Consider the following 20035-nt stretch of genomic DNA (forward strand, 5'->3'; position numbering starts at 1 on the left):
GATTTGAAGACAAAGTAGCAGAAAACACCCAATAGGAAAGGCAAAAATAATAAAAACCTGTGGATAGTTTAAGGGGTCTCTGGGACAATATCAAGTGTACCAACATTCATATCATAGGCGTACCAGAAGGAGAAGAGAGTGCAAGGAATTGCAATCCTATTGGAAGAAATAATGACTGAAACTTTTCTAACGTGGTGAAGGAAATAGACATACAAGCCCAAGAAGTGCAGAGAGTCCCAAATACAATGAACCCAAACAGGACCACACCAAGACACATTAACATTAAAATGGCAAGGGTTAAAAACACAGAAGAATTCTAAAAAGCAAGAAAAAGGCAACTAGCTACTTCAAAGGGAGCTCCCATAAGATTGTTAGCTAGTTTCTCAACAGAAACTTTGCAGACCAGAAGGGATTGGCATGAAATATTCAAACTGATGAAAAGTAAGGACCTACAACCAAGAGTACTCTACCCAGCAAAGCTATCATTTAAAATTGAAGGCCAGATAAAGAGCTTCCCAGACCAAAAAAAAAAAAAAAGCTAAAGGAGTTCATCACCACCAAACTAGGAATGTTAGAGGGACTTCTTTAACACGGAAAAAAAATCAAAATTATGAATAATCAAATGACAATATCTACATATCTATCAATAATTACTTTCAATGTAAATTGATTAAATGCTCCACTCAAAAGACATAGGAAAGCTGAATAGATAAGAAAATAAAACCCATATGCTGCCTGCAAGAGACTCACTGCAGATTGAAAGGCACACACATGGGAAGTAAAGGGATGAAAAAAAGATATTTCATGAATGGAAACAAAAAAGGACCCAGTTATCCCACTTCACGGTATTTATCCAAAGAAACCCAAAACGCTAATTTGAGGGGACATGTGCATCCATATGTTCATTGTAGCATTATTGACAATAGCCAAGATGCAGAGGCAGCCAGGGTGTCCATCGATGGAAGAATGGATAAAGAGGAGGTGGTACATATATACAATGGAATATTGCTCGGCCAGGGAAGGGAACAGGTTCTTGCAATCTGTGGCAGCATGGATGGACACTGAGGGTATTGTGCTGAGTGGAGTATGTCAGACAAAGAGACAGATGCAATGTGATTTTACTTAAATGTGGAATCTAAAGAACAAAATAAACAAAATGGAACCAAACTCACAGATATAGAGAACATTTTGATGGTTGCTAAATGGGAGGGGGTTGGGAGGTGGGTGAAAAGAGGGAAGGGATTAAGAAGTACAAATTGGTTGTTACAAAGTAGTCATCGGGTGTAAGGTATAGCACAGGAATATAGTCAATATTGTGATTACTATGTATGATATTAGATGGGTATTGGATTTATCAGGGTATTGATAAGAGAGGGGTTGGAGGGCAAGGTGAAAAAGTTGAAGGGATTAATTACAAGTTGGTAGTTTCAAGCTACTCATGGGAATGTAAAGTAAAGCATAGGGAATATAGTTAATAATATCGTAACAACTATGTATAGTGCCAGGTGGGGACTAGACTAGTCAGGGGGATCACTTCTTAAATTTTATAAATGTCTAACCACTATGCTGTACACCTGAAATTAATATAAAATAATATTGAATGTCAACTGTAATTGAAATTTTAAAAGGGTGAAAAATGGGTGGTGAGGGGAATAAAAGATCCAAATTTCCAGGAATAAAATAAATAAGTCATGGGGATGTAGTGTACAGCATAGGGAATATAGTCAATATTGTGATAGCATGATATGGTATCAGATGGTTGCTGGACTTATCATGGTGATCACTTCTTTAGGTATATAAATGATGTTGAGTAACTATGATGTACACCTGAAACTAATATAATATTGTATGTTAACTATATTTTTAATAAAAATCTTTTTAAAAATTAAAGAGCAATTGAATGGGCCAAAAAATCCTAAAGATTTCTTCATCCCTTCACCTTAACGTTAGAAATCACTGTCAAGACAGTGTCCGGCTCATTAGAAGAGATTTTTGACATGGTGTATTATTTTGTCTTTGTAACATAGGTTTAGGCTTTTTTAATGATCATAACATTACATGTTAAATCTTCAGGCATAAGAACCAAATGTTCAACAAGGCATGTGTTAAAATTCATTTTCTCAACAGCCTGGTAGATCCATTCACTTTTCAATTTAGGTTACACATTTCGATATTAAGCATATACCTTGCTATCTTCAAATTTGTAGACTGTACTCTTTCTGAGGTAGTAGCTCTCAAGAGTCTCGACAAGGGAATGGTATGCAATGAGTGCTCACAAATATTTGATTAATATTGTTGATATAATATGACCTCTTAAGTAGTGAGTGTTTATAAATACAGTATTTTAAATGACATCAGAAATCTCCTATTGGAGCGTTCTTTCCTTAACTTTGTTTTTATAGGCCTACTTTTAAAGTTAATGGGTATAATATCTATGTAGAGAGGCCTCAGAGTTTGCCTTAGGATTTCACTCTGGCACATCTTCCTGGAGATTTAGCCATGACTGGTGTATGACTGCGATTTCCTTAATATGGGACCTAGGCCATTTTCCATCATCATAAATCCCTTTTATATACTTAAAAACAGGATTGAATGGTTGCTAATTTTTATATTTTGACTTCACTTTTATACATTATTTCTATCTTAAGATTATGTTAAGTAAATATTGTAGGATAATTTGAAATTATGTAGAAAACAAAAACTAGTGTAATACCTTAGAAACTTTAACTAATAGATGTGTCCACATGCAAAGTGAAATATTTAAAGTAACTCTTCAAGTAGATAAAGAAACCACTGCTTTCTAATTACTTGAATACATGAAGTTGCTTATGCACTTAACTTTATGTTTGAATTCATAGATTTGTAGTATCTTTGAGTGCACATTGTTTAGTCAGGACTTGTTTAGGAGCAAAGAATAAAAGAATCACAATGAAACTGCTGATGAAAACAAGAAAGTAAGGAAAAGCGGAAAGAAGAAATTGCACTGTTTCCTATTAGCTTAAGACACAGTGGGTACAGATGCTCAAGCAGTAACTTCAGGAGCCTGCTTTTCTCCATGTCTGAGATCTTCTGCCCCTGGGTCAGTGTCATGCCTTCTCCACATAGTGGCAGAGATGGTCATCAGACACTCCAAGTATCATCACTAGTTTGTGTGATCTTTGAAGGAGATAATTCCTCTCACAGTATCTATATTGAGTCCCAAAAAAGATTCTGATTGGCTTTGCTTTGGTCCCTTGCTCACCCCTGACCAAGCTGCGGGTCAAATGAATAGAGTTCATTGAAAGGCCAGCCTGGTTTACCAGCTCTCCTTGGGGGAGGGAGGGAGGCCATGTGATTGACAGTCCCATTAGATAGTAGAGGGAGAGTTTTCAAAAGAGTTCCCATAGTGGCTGCTCGGCAGGTGAAAACAAATGTTTACTAAAACATGCCTTTTGAATAAAAATATTTTCCAGGAAATGCAAATAATTTGAAACAATTCAAGTAAGTATCATACTTTAAAAAATTAGAAATACATTCAGAAGAACTACATTACATATTTATCACATTTTAGGTAATATTTTGGTTTCACTGAAGCTCAGTTTTGTCATCTGAAAATGGGAATAATGCTTACTTTTAAAGAATCATGCAGATTAGAAAAGATGATAATAATTGACAGTATCTTATACACTATAAAGTACTACCTATATAGTTATAAAATATTATGATTTCTAAGAAAAATAATTCCTGAAGAAAGCAAACTCACCTATGTCAAAGTTTGGAAAGTCTCTCTCTTATCAAATGTATTCCATTACACCTGTTGTGTTTTTCCTGAGGAATTTGTACTTGAATAAACTCACAGATGTGCTTTGTGAGAGGTTTTTGTTGATGAGAAAAATGATGATACAATAATAATGAAGACAGGCATAGGTAGCTACTCGATAAATTCTTAGGGAATTAAATGTATTGCTAGGTTTCTAAGGGATTAAGAGACCAATGGAAGCTGGCTTGATGAGAAAGCTAGAGGCAGCTGATGGCAGGCAGAGACTAGCTGGCCTAGATGTTAGCTGAGCTGGTATTTGCAACTAATAGAGTGGTTCTCTCCAGTGGAAACACTCCTGAATGCCCTAGTTTAATGACCAAGGTGCCACTGAGATAATCATTCCCAGGAAATGTTTTGCCAGTGAAATTAACTATCAACTGAAAAGAAATAAATGTTTCATGGATGATTCAGTTTCACCTGCTATGTGAGAATTAATTCGTTTATTTGACTCATCATTACGTGTTCCTTTTAGTAAGGAACTTAAAGTTGGTTAAATGACCAGCACTATTTCAGCAAGAAAGAAAAAAAAACAAAACAAAAACAGTAAAAAGACATTTTATATTGAAAGCCTGACCCGGGCACATCACAAGAATAATTGAATCAAGATAAAAGTATATGAAAACAAAGTATTTCTGGAGTCACTACCAATATAAATATTAACATTGCTCACATAGCTCCATTTGGCAGGACACACACACACACACACACACCTGTTTGGCTGCACTGCCACTACTGACACTCGGCTCCTTCCCCTCACTGCCCCTCAGTGCTGTGATGCGTCATGAGGAAAGGACTCCCCTAGCCTGGTTAAGGTCCCCTTTAGGGTCCCTGCTGACCTTTTCATATTGAATTTAAACTGTGGTCTGTTTATCTACATCCCACTTGTCTGAGATCTCACTGACAACTGTTTTAGTCATTTTTGGGTCTTGAGCACTCTGCACAGTATCTGGAACATAGTAGATGGTCCAATAGTGTTTATTGAAGGCATAAACAAACAATAATAAACATTTACTGGCTTACTGTGTACCAACCACTGCTCTTGCTCTACTTGCATTGACTCATGGAATCCTCAAGTGATACAGGTACTACAGTCACTCCCATATTCCCGATGAGAAAATAAAGGCTTAGAGAAATTACTTGCCAAGGTCACACAGACAGGATTCTGTCTCCAGAGCCTATTATGCACTTGACCCTTCAGCTGTCACTCAGTACATTGGCAGTGTCATCAGAGTGCACAGCTCAGCAACAAATACTTCCCAAAAGTCTCCCTCCGTTCGTTATGAATGACACAAACGTTTCCCAGAGCAGATCTAGTTTGAGCAACAAACCCCTTTGTTAATGGGTAAGGGCCTACATTAGTTGAAATGGTTAAGGAAATGGGGTGTTTATATTTTCTCATTGAGAATTAAATAGAAACCTGTATTTTAATTAAAAATCCTATTGTTGACAGCGGTCCCCACTTCCATTTTTTTTTTGCTTTAATAAAAAAGTTAACCTTTTCTTTGATTTTTCAGTCTGAAAAATGGCATCACCATTTGCTATCAAAAGAATGTGAAGAAGTTGTAGGAGACAGGGGCGTTCTGCAAGATTTTTTCTTTAACTAGAAAAACTATCCTTCCCTACTGGTTTTCTTAAGATTTGCCATTTCATCAAGTGAGATAACAAAAAAGCCCAGTAGTGCATTTGTACATTTTTTTGGATTCCAGTTCATTGAAGTTTAGTACTGTGAGTGAACTAATGTACCAACCTTAAGACACGAACCTTATTTTTAAAACATGATTTAATATAATACCTCAGTTTTTTGTTTGTTTGTTTTTTAAAGATCGTTTTGAAGGCTCCTTCAAAAACTGGAAGAAAAAAAGGCATTCACCCTTGCCCTACATGAATGGGCATCAACTGAGATGCAGATTGGTTGTTAGGCCTTTTTTCCTTTTGACAGTAATGGTTCATTTATTTTTCTTCGTTATTTTCTCCTACAGAAAATATGGTGATAAATAATGTATTAGGCTAATGTTCCCAATTTGAAAGCTACACAAGTACCATATTGAGAAGAACATTTAATTTTTCCGCTTAATATAGACTAGAAGGTTTAGATACATATTTGCAGTTTGTATTTGTCTTCTCATAGGACAACTTGTCCCAAATCCTTTTCTTTTACTCCTTGTCATCCCCCCACCAGCGCCAAACATTTTCTACTGCATTTCAAAACAATGAGAATTAGATATAAAAAGAGCAAGTGCAACACCCTACGTTTATATTTATATACACTATATAACAAAGTGCTTTCAGACATAAGAGCTCTTCTGGATATTTAAAACCATCATGGCTGGGGAATCGGACCCTGGAACTCAAGAGTTGGTGAGTGCCCTGAAGTCACACAGCTGGAGAGGGGCGGGGCTGGGCGGGGCCAGAGCTCCCGCGCGCCCTCAGCCTGGGACGCTGCCACTTCAGTGGTCAGAGAGCATTTAAGAGACTGGACAGGTGCCTGTGAGCCAGACGTAACACTGAACCAGGTTCTAACTGTGTGACTTCGGCAAGTTTGCTCAATTCGAAGGAGAATGATAAACTCCGTGCGTCAAGGGTGTTTAGGAAGAGTAATTCAAAGGGTTTCACAGAATGCCTGGCGTATGATAAGCACTCAGTGCATGTTATTCTGTTATTTTATGATTTCTCTTCTACTTCTTTACCTTAATGGAGCTTTGTTTTGCCCTCCAGAATGACTACAATTTTCCAGCCTTCAAAGCCTGTATCCCCATCACATGCCTTCATTTGGACCCTAAAATCATTGTCTCCTTGACCTTCTGCCTTGGGTTTCTTCCATATCTCATAAATGTGGAGAGGAAATAATACATTGTAGTTTATCTCAAAAGAGAGCCCTCAGAGCGACTGAGCAATCCTTTCTTTTGTTTCCCACTGACGTCAGTTTGCATGGCCTGCTGTAGCTATTCTAAACCTCCTCCTCCCTCAAGTTCCTAATCCCTCTCCACATCCAACACTTTCAGCAGATGGTCATATACTCTGATGTATTTTTAAAACATTGAGATCATGTGCCCTGAACTTCCTCAGTGTCCTTGTACTTCATCTGACTTCTCATCCTCTCCTCTGTCTCAGATACCCTGATTTGTCTTACATGTCAGGGCTCTTGCAAACAAATGCCTCTCTTTGCTCCTTTGGAATGTCGCCCCAATAATTTTGATCTCCCTCATTTGACCTCTGGTTTCCCCAGCTCTCCAGGCTCAATTACTTGCACTTCTCCCGACCACGTCCTGTGCTCTCGCCTGCCTCCATACCTTTACACAGATTGCTCTGCCATCTGGGAGTTTTCATTCTCCAGGGCCCTTCAAGACACAGCTCCAGCATCCTTTCCAGCCTGGTTGGCTGCCCTTCCTACACATTCCCATCACTGTCTATTAACACACGGCCTCCACCAAGTGTGTGTGAGCCTCCTGGAGTAAGACACCCTGTCTGTACTCCCAGCACCCACCACACCGCGTGGTCCTCAGTAGACACCAATAAATGTTAGCAGAAAAAAGGGAGATCGACACAAAACATATGTCTTTCCTACAATTTAAGAATAAACTCCTCTTGACCCTAATATTGCCTTCTGCTTGTCCTTCCTTTGACAAACATTCTACTTCCTCACCACATTACTTTTCCATTCAGCATCCAGCACCACTGTTGAATCCACTGAAACCACTCGTGAAGGCCCACAAAGCCTCATGTGGGCCACATCCCACCCTGAGCTTCTTGCTTGGCCTGGCTTCTGTGACTGCAGTAGCCATTCACTTGATGCCTCACTAAACTTACTTCTTTCATTGATTCCTTCACTGGTTTTCCTAGTGCAGGTATTCCCCAAGATTTGGTTCATTTGCCTTCTCTTCTTTCACCTTGTCTCTCCTTGAACACTCTTGGTTTTAACCATCACCTCTGTGCAAACAACATGCAAAGTTTACTTCTAGCCCAACTACAATCCCAGTTACTCCACTAACTCCAAGCCCCAAATGTTCATGCCTTGTAGTGCAGAGATGGCAGTCATTTGGCACTCACGCTTCCACTTGCCACTGTCTCACCCCGACGGACACTGTCTCTCCCACGACTGATTGTGCCTATTTCCCAGGAAGGGCAGGCTTCTCCCCAGAATCTTTCTCATTATTCCCCTCTATTGTTTGACACAAATGTTCTGTCGGCTTGAAATCATTCTTCACTTATTCCAGACACCTGCTTCCTGGTGAACAATGTAAAACCTACTAGTCATCCCTCGAGTGGAACGTTTTCACTCCTTTCTCAATATCACATCAAACTCAACACGTGTAAAACCAGCCAATTACATTCCCCAGTCTTCAGCCTGGCTTCCTCCTCCAACCAGCCTAGTTCTGTAACTTGTTCCACTTTTCCCCAGATGACTGCTAACCATCTTTGCCTTCGCCTTTGTACTCCACCAATGTAGGTGTCGATCTTACTTATTCATATATGTCTCTCATTCACCCCTTTCTTTCTATTCTCGGGGCCACCATCTTGGCTAGCTCTTATTTCCTGGGTACAGGCTGTAATCATAGCTTGTCATCTGGTCTTCCTGTTGCCAGGTTCTCCCTGCTGTAAGCCACCCTGCTTTCCTAGAATAAAGCCTTTATGTGGCCCTCCAGCCCCAAACCCTTCTATCACCTTAAATAAATGACTTTCTCTCACCTTAAATAAAGCCCCAATTCCTATCAAATTTAGTAGAGTAAAATTATCTTTGATTTTGGAGTCAAAAGGATTTGGATTCAAATTCTGGCTACTATTTTTACCTGTTCTGTGATTTTGAACTCGATGCTTAAATTTTATTCATTTATTCAGCATGTATTTATTTAACACCTACTGTGTTCTAGACTTTATGCTAGGTACTTCAGATAGAGTGATGAGCCAAACGGACCTTGTCCTTGCTTTCCTGGACCTTACAACACAATAGACTTACCCCTATTTTTCATAATCATAGTGATCCTAAGAACAGGCCATGCCTCCCTCTCTTGATGCTTTTAGCTTTTGGTTTGTGCTATGCAGGGTATCATAATGCCAAGTATTATAGTTATTTGCATATGTGTGTCATCTTTCAACCACTTTGTCAGTTCACCTCCCATTTCCATAGTGCAAACAGAGCTGTGCACATACTAGTTGCTCAGTGAGTTCTGTTGTGATTTTGTAGGCCCAGGGTTAGACTTCAGAATAGTTACAACGTGTAGTATATTTTCAGATGCTCCCTTTGTCCTGTCAGAATTATGCATTTAAAAAGGGAACAAAGTAACATCTATTTAGTTTCTCTTTGTTCTAGCCTCGCCTTCCAACCTGCTAGCCTGCCGATAACCATTATAAGTTCAACTCACAGTGTTTATAACTTGGGCACCTTAAGTTTCTAAAAACTGAATAACAAGTCCACTCATGCTTCCAAGTAGAAATATTGTCCATGTGCATACAACAGAATGTTAAAATAATGTTCTTTGTACTAAATAGCTTTTGACTTGGTAATGAACAATATGTTGTTTTTCCCTGTGAAATAATTCTAGGACTTTAGTCTTGAAGATTATATTTTATTTTATATATTTTCAGCTTGCTGGTTTTTTATGTTCCCGGTGATCTTACATTAAGTTAAGCATTTGTTTATCCAAAACAATAGGTCAGCTATAGCCAAATTATAACCATACCTTTCCTCTGCACACAAAATCCCGTTATAAACAGCATGTGATCATGTTGCTTCTAGAATTTATGATTGTTTTCTTCCAAAAGGAAGCTAAATTTAGCCTAGTAATTCTGCATGCTCCCAAGGAAACAATGCCTGCTGTGATTTCTAGAATAAATGAATCTGAACCACAATTCCTTTACTTGACTAACTGAGAAAGTTTAAATATCAACGTAGTCATTAACCACAGATATTAAACCACATTAAACAACCAGCAAGGAGCTAAGAAAGGAGTTTGCTGTGTGTTTGACTTTAGTGCTGAAAGAATCTAACCTAGTCACTCTCCGGCCCTTAACACAGACCGTTTTTTGCATCTCATGATGGTTCACTAAAATTACTCCATCGTGGTTTGAGTTCTAAAATTAAACTATGTAGAGTCATGTCCAACTGCACAATGCATCTTTATGTGAAACCAGCTAGAGTTTTTTTTTTTGTTTTCGCTTAATGTAAAATGTCCAGTTAGGAAGCCCTGTTTCTGAGAGTTTAGCTAGTATAATTCTTTGCATGTCTTTTTTGTTTCTAATGACAACTGAATTGCTCTGACCTTGAATGTGTTTTGGCAGGTTCACCTCTCACCATGAAGGCCCCCGCTGTGCTGGCACCTGGCCTCCTCCTGCTTCTGTTGACCTTGGTGCAGAAGGGCAGCGGGGAGTGCAAAGCGGCGCTCATGAAGTCTGCGATGAACGTGAACATGAAGTACCAGCTGCCCAACTTCACCGCGGAAACGCCCATCCAGAATGTCGTTGTGCACAAGCATTACATTTACCTGGGTGCCATAAACTACATTTACGTTTTGAATGACAGAGACCTTCAGAAGGTGGCTGAGTACAAGACAGGGCCGGTGCTGGAACACCCGGACTGTTTCCCATGTCAGGGCTGCAGCCACAAGGCCAATGTCTCAGGGGGCGTTTGGAAAGATAACATCAACATGGCTCTGCTGGTGGACACGTACTATGATGACCAGCTCATCAGCTGCGGCAGTGTCCGCAGGGGCACCTGCCAGCGACACGTGCTGCCGCCCTCCAGTGCTGCGGACATCCAGTCCGAGGTGCACTGCATGTACTCGCCGCAGGCCGATGAGGAGCCCGGCCAGTGTCCCGACTGCGTGGTCAGCGCCCTGGGAACCAAAGTCCTGCTTTCGGAGAAGGAGCGGTTCATCAACTTCTTCGTGGGCAACACTCTGAACTCTTCTTCCCCTCCAGACCACGCGTTACATTCAATATCGGTGAGAAGGCTGAAGGAAACACAAGATGGGTTTAAGTTTTTGACAGACCAGTCCTACATTGATGTTTTGCCCGAGTTCCGAGATTCTTACCCCATTAAGTATGTCCACGCCTTTGAAAGCAACCATTTTATTTACTTTCTGACGGTCCAACGGGAAACCCTTGATGCTCAGACTTTTCACACGAGGATAATCAGGTTCTGTTCCATAGACTCCGGGTTGCATTCCTACATGGAAATGCCTCTGGAGTGTATTCTCACAGAGAAGAGAAGAAAGCGATCCACCAGGCAGGAAGTGTTTAACATCCTCCAAGCTGCCTACGTCAGTAAGCCTGGGGCACATCTCGCCAGGCAGATAGGTGTCAACCTGGACGATGACATCCTCTACGGGGTGTTTGCACAAAGCAAGCCAGATTCCGCCGAGCCAACAAATCGCTCCGCCGTCTGTGCGTTCCCGATCAAGTTTATCAATGAATTCTTCAACAAGATCGTCAACAAAAACAATGTGAGATGTCTCCAGCATTTTTATGGACCCAACCATGAGCCCTGCTTTAATAAGGTAAGTCACTCAGATTCCCCACTTACAAATTAGGAGGGATAAATAAATCAGAACAAGTTTCAGTCTAGAAAAGGATATTAAGGGCTTATTGGTGCTTGGGAAATGGTCTTAATCCAAAATATTTGCAAATTCTTTCCAAGAATATTTAGAAATTGAACCTTCCCTTGAAAGTCACATCACAGCTTGAGAAAAACTTAATGTGGTAACTAAAAGACAAAATAAAATATTTTTACAGTTTGGGCTTGCACATTTGCCAGCACTTCAGATTATTAAACTTATTTCTTATAAGCTTTAGTAGTTTTGGTCAGATTTACACAAAGTTTAACACAACAGCAGTTCCTATAAAACATGATTATGGAGATCCCACTGCAGTCTTTACAACATTTAAAATTAGGCGCTCAAGTTAATTTATGGGTTTTGAAGGCATTTTTCTTTTGAGGCCTCACTTCCCTCACTAATACGCAAACAATCTTCTAATTCTTGGCATTACTTAAAGAAACTTAAGTAAAAACAAGCAAAATCTCTTTTAATGTTGGTAAATAAAACATTTTTAAATGAACTAATACACTTCTGTAAATAACATAGAAAACTAGAGAGGAAATCTTTGCTCCCACATCCTTTTCTTGGATCTTAACATCAGTCATGGACTTCCTACTTGAATAGACATGTGTCTACCCAGTTCTAGGTTAATATTTATATCTGGTTGGTATTGATACTTATAAATATGAATATTTTTATCGGTGATTGTTTATACTTCCATGAAGTATTTTCATAGGGGGTATTAGGGAAACTCTGTTGCTTTGATCTAGATATAGTAAAAGCCTCCAGCTTATGCCTGGGGATTTATCCTGCTAGTCATCAGGTCACATGGTACCAGAGGAAGTCCATGATGACCTTGGGCTTTCTTGGTTTGGAACCAGATTTGAACATACAGACCTGGCTGTGCCACTCGTGATCATAATTGAGTGAACAAATAGTATAGCTTTGAACAAATAGTTCAAATAATTGAATGAACAAATAAAACAAATAATTGAATAAACAAATAGTAAAGGCGAATTGACTTTAGAAATGTACATCTCTCTTATTCTAGCAGTTTTCAATCTAAGTCAGGGGTCGGCACACTTTTGAGACGGAAGAGCTGCCAGGGGTCAGCAAACTGCGGCTCATGAGCTGCAGGCTCTGAAGTAAAATTGAAAATGAAAATCTATCATCATTTCATTTATAAAATTTTTAAAGGATATTATTCACGTAATGGTAATTATGTAAAAATATATTTATGGCTCTTGAATAAGTTTTAAATTGTTGTGAGGGATAGGATTGGCTATTCCAGGGGTCGGCAAACTTTTAAGATGGAACGTACCCGCGAGCCTCAGTTTGCCAACCCCTGATCTAAGTAATAAAGGTTATAATTGTAAGCAGGAAGAAGGTGAAACATGTCCTTGGTGAAAGGAAGTATGTAATTTGCTGAGGGGTACCAAGGGCATGTGAATTCAGAAACATTTGGTTCACTTTTGCTGAAGTGTCTGGGGTACTTCCCCAGATGGAAGCTCCAAGTAATTTTTTTTTTTACATATAAAGCTTAAAAACTTCTGAGAAAATGAATTCATCTTTTGGTGAGCTACAGACATAACTTCCCCCCTTACCCTTGCAAAGTCTATGAATACACATAATATACAACACATACATCCCAAATAAGACTTATTGCTCCCTGCATATGTTTAATGTATGTTGCAAACTCTGTAAGAAGCAGTGGGATTCCTTCTGAGGTTGCCCCTTTTCTTCAGTAGAAAATACAAAAGAATGAAAGGAAACAAAAGGACTTTCAGAAACCTGGAGTTAGGAAATAGAAGTGCAATATTAATAGCATTCCAGAAAAAAAAAACAAAAAACACTTTTCCTGCATCCAATGAATTGCTTCAGAAACACAAATTTAAAAAGAATCTATTAGGAATTTCTCCACGTCCTCTAGAGCACGTGACTTTGCTATTTAAATCTTGTTCTCTTAAAAATTGAAGAGACTTAACTTACGAGGGTATATTGATATCTTATTATTTTGTTTAGCTCATGTCAGCCCCCAAATGTAAAACTATTTATTAATTCTAGAAATTCTCAAACTACATCTGAACTTTATCCTGTACCTTTGACTTTTTTAGTGTTCCAAAGGGAACTAAAAGACGAGTTATCCAATGAAATTCAAGTCAGTTTTATCACTCATGAAAAGTGCCCAAAATGCTCCAGCCACACCTACAACCATTATCACTCCCATCGCAAACATTCTTGTGGGAAAGAAGATGGAGCTTGCCAATGTAATCTTCTTACAGGGGAGCCAACTTCCACACTGGCCAAATTCCAGAAAGACAAATACCTTCAAACCTCCTCTATTTACTTGCCTGTTTATCTTCCCTGGTTACTGAAGATCAAAATTCTTCCAAGAATGAGACTACCCACATTCTCAGTTTTCGTATGCCCGTCCCACAGAAAACCTCAGATCGTACCAATAATCAGCATACAGCCATTCCCAGTTTCATTTCAAAACAAGGCACCTAGAGCCATTACTCACACAAAAACAAAACAATTTACAAAATCAAACCAGTTTGAAAAGATTCTAAGTGATAAGATGACTCCATTTTGTCTTGGCAATTTTACTTGGCAAGATACCGGGTGACCCTTCTAACAATTTCTTGGAACTGAGTTTTTATTTTGTCATAAAGTTTGGTGAATAGACACATACATTGTAGTTTTGTTATTAACATGTCTAATCAATCAGATCTTTGTGGAGGGACTATTGTGTGTTCTGTGGAGAAGGTTAAGAAAGCTGTGCAGTAATTTCCCGCTGAGGCTTCTGCCGGGTCCTCAGAGTGTGAGCACAGCCACGGCAGAGGCTTTCTGGCCCTTGTGGAGTTTCCCTCCGTGTGCAAGAAAGATTTCTATCACAGGAACAGACAGAGAGAGTGCCAAGAAAGGGTCTTTTCAATTTAGAGGTCTGGTAGGTGTAGCAGGCCTGACTTGCTTATTGAAGATCACTCATTATGTTGCTTTTCCCACTCCAACATGTTATGAAACACTATCTATACAAATTCTTCATATACATCTTCTAATACTGAAGGCATCACTAAAGCCGTCTTTTGAGTCATCTGATAATTTTCGGAGCACATCATCTTTACCACCAAGTTATTTGTGCTTCAGAACTCTTTGCTTCCACATATGAGACTGTTTCTAGAAATTTACCTCAAGCCACAGGTACCCACCCGTGTAATATTAGTATTGATGGTATCAGTTGTTTTATAAGAGTTTATTCTTGATCTTCACAATGTAACCATTTTTGTGTGTGTGTTGCTTTTGAAAGGGATTCTTAAAGGGTTTGTTTAACGTGACTTCCAACACTTAGAATTATGAGATTATATACCCTCCAAAATATCTTAACCTCCTTTTTCACCTGTTCATCAGTGGACCTCTATAAGCATCCTAAACTAGTATTGATTGAAGTTGTTATAGACTAATGCATAGTCCCTAAACAGCAATTATTATTCAAAATAAAGTAACTGAGAAAATGCCCCATGATATGAAGACTTTCTTTGTAAAGCCCCAAATTTGGGTAGGGGAAACAAAACCAAACAAACAAAAAATAAAAAACACTTCACGTTCTGTTTGGGATAAACAGGATTAAAAATCCAGTAACTTTTAAGCACATTTATGGGACCCTCCCACAGTATCATGTAAGGGGTTTATTAACATGACAATTATTCCAGGGAAAGCAAGAATCAGTACACATTGGCCCTATCTCCTATGAATGAGAATACTGAATAAGGGAATTTTTAAACCTCCAAGTCAGCAAAGACCCAGTGCCCTAAATTATAGCACACTTACTAAGAGAAGTAGAATGATATACACATATTTGGAAAGATTTGTAATCAAAGTTGAAATTAAAAAGGGTTCTGTCACCTACTCAGAAAATATAGTCATCATATGTTTTTTTGTACAATCTCATTATCAAAGTTTTGCTCTGTTTGTAAGCATTTGAAAGAATAAGTGGAGACTTGAGGCAGATATTTTCATCAACATCTTGGTCATCTTCCTGACCATTGGTTAATCAGTTGAAGGGGAAGCGCATGCCATTCGGTACAGACACATCTGAAGGAAGTCCTGGCCTGCTGCATCCCAGCTGTGTGACGTCTGCCTTGTTATTTAACTTTTTAGAGCCTCGGTCTCTTCTGTAACATGCAAGTGACAATACCTACTTCACGGGGCTTGGTAAAAATCTGGGGTAATCTAACTAAACTGCCAGCACAATAGGGTGACCATAAATTCAGCTCTTTGGGAGGCAGCGTGGCCAAATGGCACAAGACAGAAGTCAAACAGACCTGGGTTCACATGCATACCCCACGATTTTCTACCTGTCCGGCCATGAGAGCATCATTTAAACTCTCTGAACCCGTTTTCTTCCATGCAGGACTATTGTGTGAACACGTGTAATAATGTTTGTAAAAGACCCTAACTGAGTCCATGGCACGTAATAAATAGCAGCGATTATTACAAGAAATACTTATGTAAAGAAAGGCAAATTCAAATGACTGGGCTGCTTTCTGGTTTTATTGCTCATGAGGCTCTCCATACCCGTTACGCGTGACCCACCTCCATAACGCTTAATGTGTATGAGCCCTTCTTAAGGCAATAGCAAAAAAAAAAGGAGAGGTGGGAGTGGTGGTGTTTTGGGAGCAAAGAGAAAGACAATTGAATCAGAAATATCCTATAGCCAAGCTAGCAAGTACAAAGTGTGCTGCTTTCCCCAACTTTCAATCCTACCTACCCATGGCCCTTTAAGATACCGTGCTCATGTAATTTAAGTTACACTATGCATTCAAGAATTTGCATATAATGCAATTTAAAAAAAACCTGAACCTCACAGGATGTTTGTATCAAGCTCCCTTGTTTTTAATTATCATTTATACTCAAATTCAAAGAGTAGCCAACCGCTTCCCAAAATAAAGGAAACTTAAAGTAGTAATTTTCCATCTCCCTCAAAGAGTGCCAAAGTTAAAGGGTCACCACTCAGAACCATCAAAGGAAGAAAGCAAAGTGATTAGAACAATTATGAATGAAAACAAAATCAAAACAAGATGCAAACAAGGAATAATAGGAATAGGCAGAAAAATAAGCATACAGTGATGTTTCTGTATTACTATTATAAGGATGATAGATGACTAAAATTGGGTTACATTTAAGTTGTAATGGAAGAAAATAATTGCAGCCTTCCATCAGGAAACCACAAGGACCATTATTGATCTGCCATCCTCAGGGCATGTCTCATAATATTTAATAAAATAAACAAAGATTTATAATTCTTTATAGGCCATATATCTATAATCTCCCACACCCCACCATTTGAACTGGGAATGTGGAGTCAGTGTTACAAATAACATCCATGTAATTATACTGGTTTGGCATGTCTTATTTAAACAATCAAGCCTCTCAAGAGAACGCATTTTGTATTAGAGATGAAAAATGTGAAGTCAGATTTCAGGGTTTTTTTACTTCCTGTGCTCCGAAATGAGAGAATGTTATCCTATATGAAAAATGTTATTGAGGATTCTTCATTCTAAACACTAAATATCTTGGCCGTGTGCCAAATGTAGTAGCTACCAAAGCAAACTCTTGCAAAAAAGAAAATCTTTGAGGTATAAGGATTTAATATACTTATTTTTTTAAAATCATAGTAGAAATTCATTAATTTTATACTTGATGCCTTTCCTTCTGTAAACTCTTCTTTATTCCCTACCAGGCTCAGGGGGTCGCTGCTCCCTGACTTTTTTGAACTTTCCATGCTACCCGTCCCATGAAAAGTAGCATGTTGCATTGCTTTATTAAAAGGAGCTTAAAATTATTTTTTTCCAGAATTTTGTAACACTCTCTGAGATCACTGGGCACACCCTGAGGGTATGAGAACATGCATTACAGAGTCAGCCATTAATGACCTTTGCTTTTTTTTCTCTTCCTCTTCTCAACCTGTCTTTAAACCATTTCATCGCTTATTCACTGGTCTACCCCAGGAAAGAATGAAGAAGCAAAGGCATGATGTTTTTATAAGCTACCAGCCAAGAGAAACAGCTAATGCTGAAACAGCAACCAACAGTGTAGGTAGGCCTCACCTGTGTGTTAGACTGACTCATGATGTGATCGATGGTTCTGCCCGTGTGTGGATAATTAAGAGTTAGCTATGCCACATGCATTAAAACTCATTCTTCATAATGTCTTTGGAAGCAGGTGGTGTGCTCTGTGTTTGAGTTAAGTAGTTGGTTTCTATGTGGAGATTCATTTGGTAAGATTAATGTAGTAAACAATAAGGAGTTCATGCAAAAAAAATCTTAAAGTTGGTTTTTGAAAAGCTGAAGTGCTAATAACACCTTGAAGATACAGCTCTAATCCGCCATGCTTTCATAGCCACACCACCACGTGGTTAGAGACTTCCAAAAGCCTGCAGGTCCCGCATGTTGATAAGAATATTAACCTTTTGGAGTCAAAATGGATTTTTTGCTCAGATTAATATATTAGGTTTTGGGTGTTCCATCCTTACTTGAGAATTCTCTCTTGTTGATGGCCATCCCACCTGCACGCTTATCTCCTCAACCCTAATAAGAAAAATGAGAAGCTGTTAAAACTGGGATAGAAGACCCACTAGGAATTTCTGCTGTGGCTTATTCATGGATTGGCACAGATGCTGAGTCAGTGGGCACAGGAGTCCACAGTGACTCAGTGCCCAGATATGTGCCCACAAGCCCCATCTGCAGCCAGGGAGTGCTGTACGGGCTAGGTTACCAGGGAAAAGAAACAGGACTCAGCTGCTCCCACAGTCAGTAAAATTCCCCTGATTTTTTTTTTTTTTAATAATAGTGAATGTGGTAAGTGATTCTAGGATCCCAGCTAGATACATTCCAGTCTGCTAATTAAATAGTTTTCTAACTACAATAGTCCAGGCAGATTCGTTTGCATGTGAATTACTGGCTGAGTGGTGTTGGCTCCCTATCCTAAAACCATTAAGAGGCATAGTGCGCCCTAGAGCTCCGCTAGCTTTGGAGCAGATGGAATGCACCTACCTTCTCTTCAAATACATTCGCTAGTTTTTAAACGAGGACAGAAAAATGTCCTACAAATGCATGCCAATATAGACTAAAGGCTGTTTTAACCATTCTTAATTTTCACAAATAGGAGGAAATGGTTTGTGGATAGTATAAATATAAAACAAAAAATAAAAATTACTAATTCAGATTAAATTCTGACTTTAGTTGTCTTACATGGGTAAATCACCAAAATAGTTATTAATCAAAGGATATGAAAAGGGTAGATGATATTTCAAATTGTGCTCTCGGCAAAAGGGGTGAATTAAGGTCAGTTTTGATTTGTAAAGCGTGCTTTTCTAGAACTGATTTTATGAAAATTAAGTTTGCTGGGTTGTCATTTCAAAATACATAGACTGTTCATAATTTGCTAGAATTTGTGCTCATGTAGCAGAAAAGTGTAAATCTGTATGATACTAAATTTTCTAATGACATTTGAAATTTAAAATCCTATTAACACTTGTGTCTAGCAACCATGCTACTACCTAAACTATAGTTGAAGTGGTGTTCAGGAAATGGGGAAAATGCAGAGCTTAAATTGGTGTGTGAGCAGAGTGAATCAATAGTGTTTAGCGCTAATGCACTAAGCAGATTACAAGCACTACTGAGTGGCAGTCAATAGCAAAAACGAATATCTCTAAAATTATCTTGACAATAAAATGTGCAATACTTTCCATTTATTTTAAGCTAATTACATTATATTCTTGTTCTTTCATCTTATTAGTTTAAGCCAAGTGCTAGAAGCCTACTTTATTTAGTGCATAAAATGACCAAGAATTTATAATCATTGTTTTCAGCGAGAGACAGAGGAAAGGATTTGTTCACACAACCAAGATTCAGTAAGGAATTCAGCATAGTTATTGAGTGCCTACCCCTGTTGGTATTACAGTGGTGAGGAAGATAGGCATGGTTCTTGTCTTTATGAAGCAAACACATGAGGGGAGGGCGTGACCATAAATGATCAGTCACATCAACAAGCAAATACATTGTGATGATTTATGAAACATAGTATGGGGGAAATAAACAGCTGTGAGTGCAATTGAGGAATATGTTAATTTGGTAGTATAGTCACAAAAAGCCACCTTGAGGAGGTGAAAGTTAACTTTTAAATAAGGCTAAAAGATAACTTTTATGTAAACCTCAAAACTTTAGAAAAAGCAATGTATTTTTAGTACATGGGCCACTACTTAGCCGGTATGTAATAAACTAATAATTATTACCTATTTCATAGACATTAGGTCTGAACTACATGCTGCAGCATTGAACTAGCTTTTTTTTTTTTAAAGATTTTATTGGGGAATTGGGGGAGGGGAACAGACAAGTTGCTGTCTTTTTGTTCTTCTGACTAGCTGTGGAGGACATTGCTTCACTGGCCCAAGTTGGTATTGTGATCGTTGCGCTCTTCCCGGGTGAGGCAGATCAGTCACCTGCCACTGGACAGCCGCTCACGGCAGCTCACACCGGCTGCCGGCCGCTCACGCTGGCTGCCAGCCATACACGGTAGCTCATGGCAGCCCACTGCAGCCTACGCCGTTGCCGGCGACTCAGGGCAGCCCAGCTCCAGGTCGAGCTGTTGTTCACCATCTTAGCTGTAGAGGGCAGTGTCACTGGCCCTCATGTGGGATCCGAAC

General features: G+C 39.0%; 1 protein-coding gene across 4 annotated transcripts in view; it reads left to right on the plus strand.

The window, feature by feature from the left end:
- The window catches only part of MET (MET proto-oncogene, receptor tyrosine kinase), a 112708-nt gene that overhangs the window by 18108 nt on the left and 74565 nt on the right, over positions 1–20035 (plus strand). For all 4 annotated transcript variants that reach the window (XM_019654771.1, XM_019654769.1, XM_019654768.1 and 1 more), the window contains exon 2: positions 10076–11292. In XM_019654771.1, the coding sequence (XP_019510316.1) occupies positions 10090–11292 (1203 nt within the window). In that variant the 5' untranslated portion in view covers positions 10076–10089. The remainder of the gene's footprint in view (positions 1–10075; positions 11293–20035) is intronic.

The sequence above is a fragment of the Hipposideros armiger genome, unplaced genomic scaffold (assembly GCF_001890085.2).
Source record: "Hipposideros armiger isolate ML-2016 unplaced genomic scaffold, ASM189008v1 scaffold_230, whole genome shotgun sequence".
Classification (NCBI taxonomy): domain Eukaryota; kingdom Metazoa; phylum Chordata; class Mammalia; order Chiroptera; family Hipposideridae; genus Hipposideros; species Hipposideros armiger.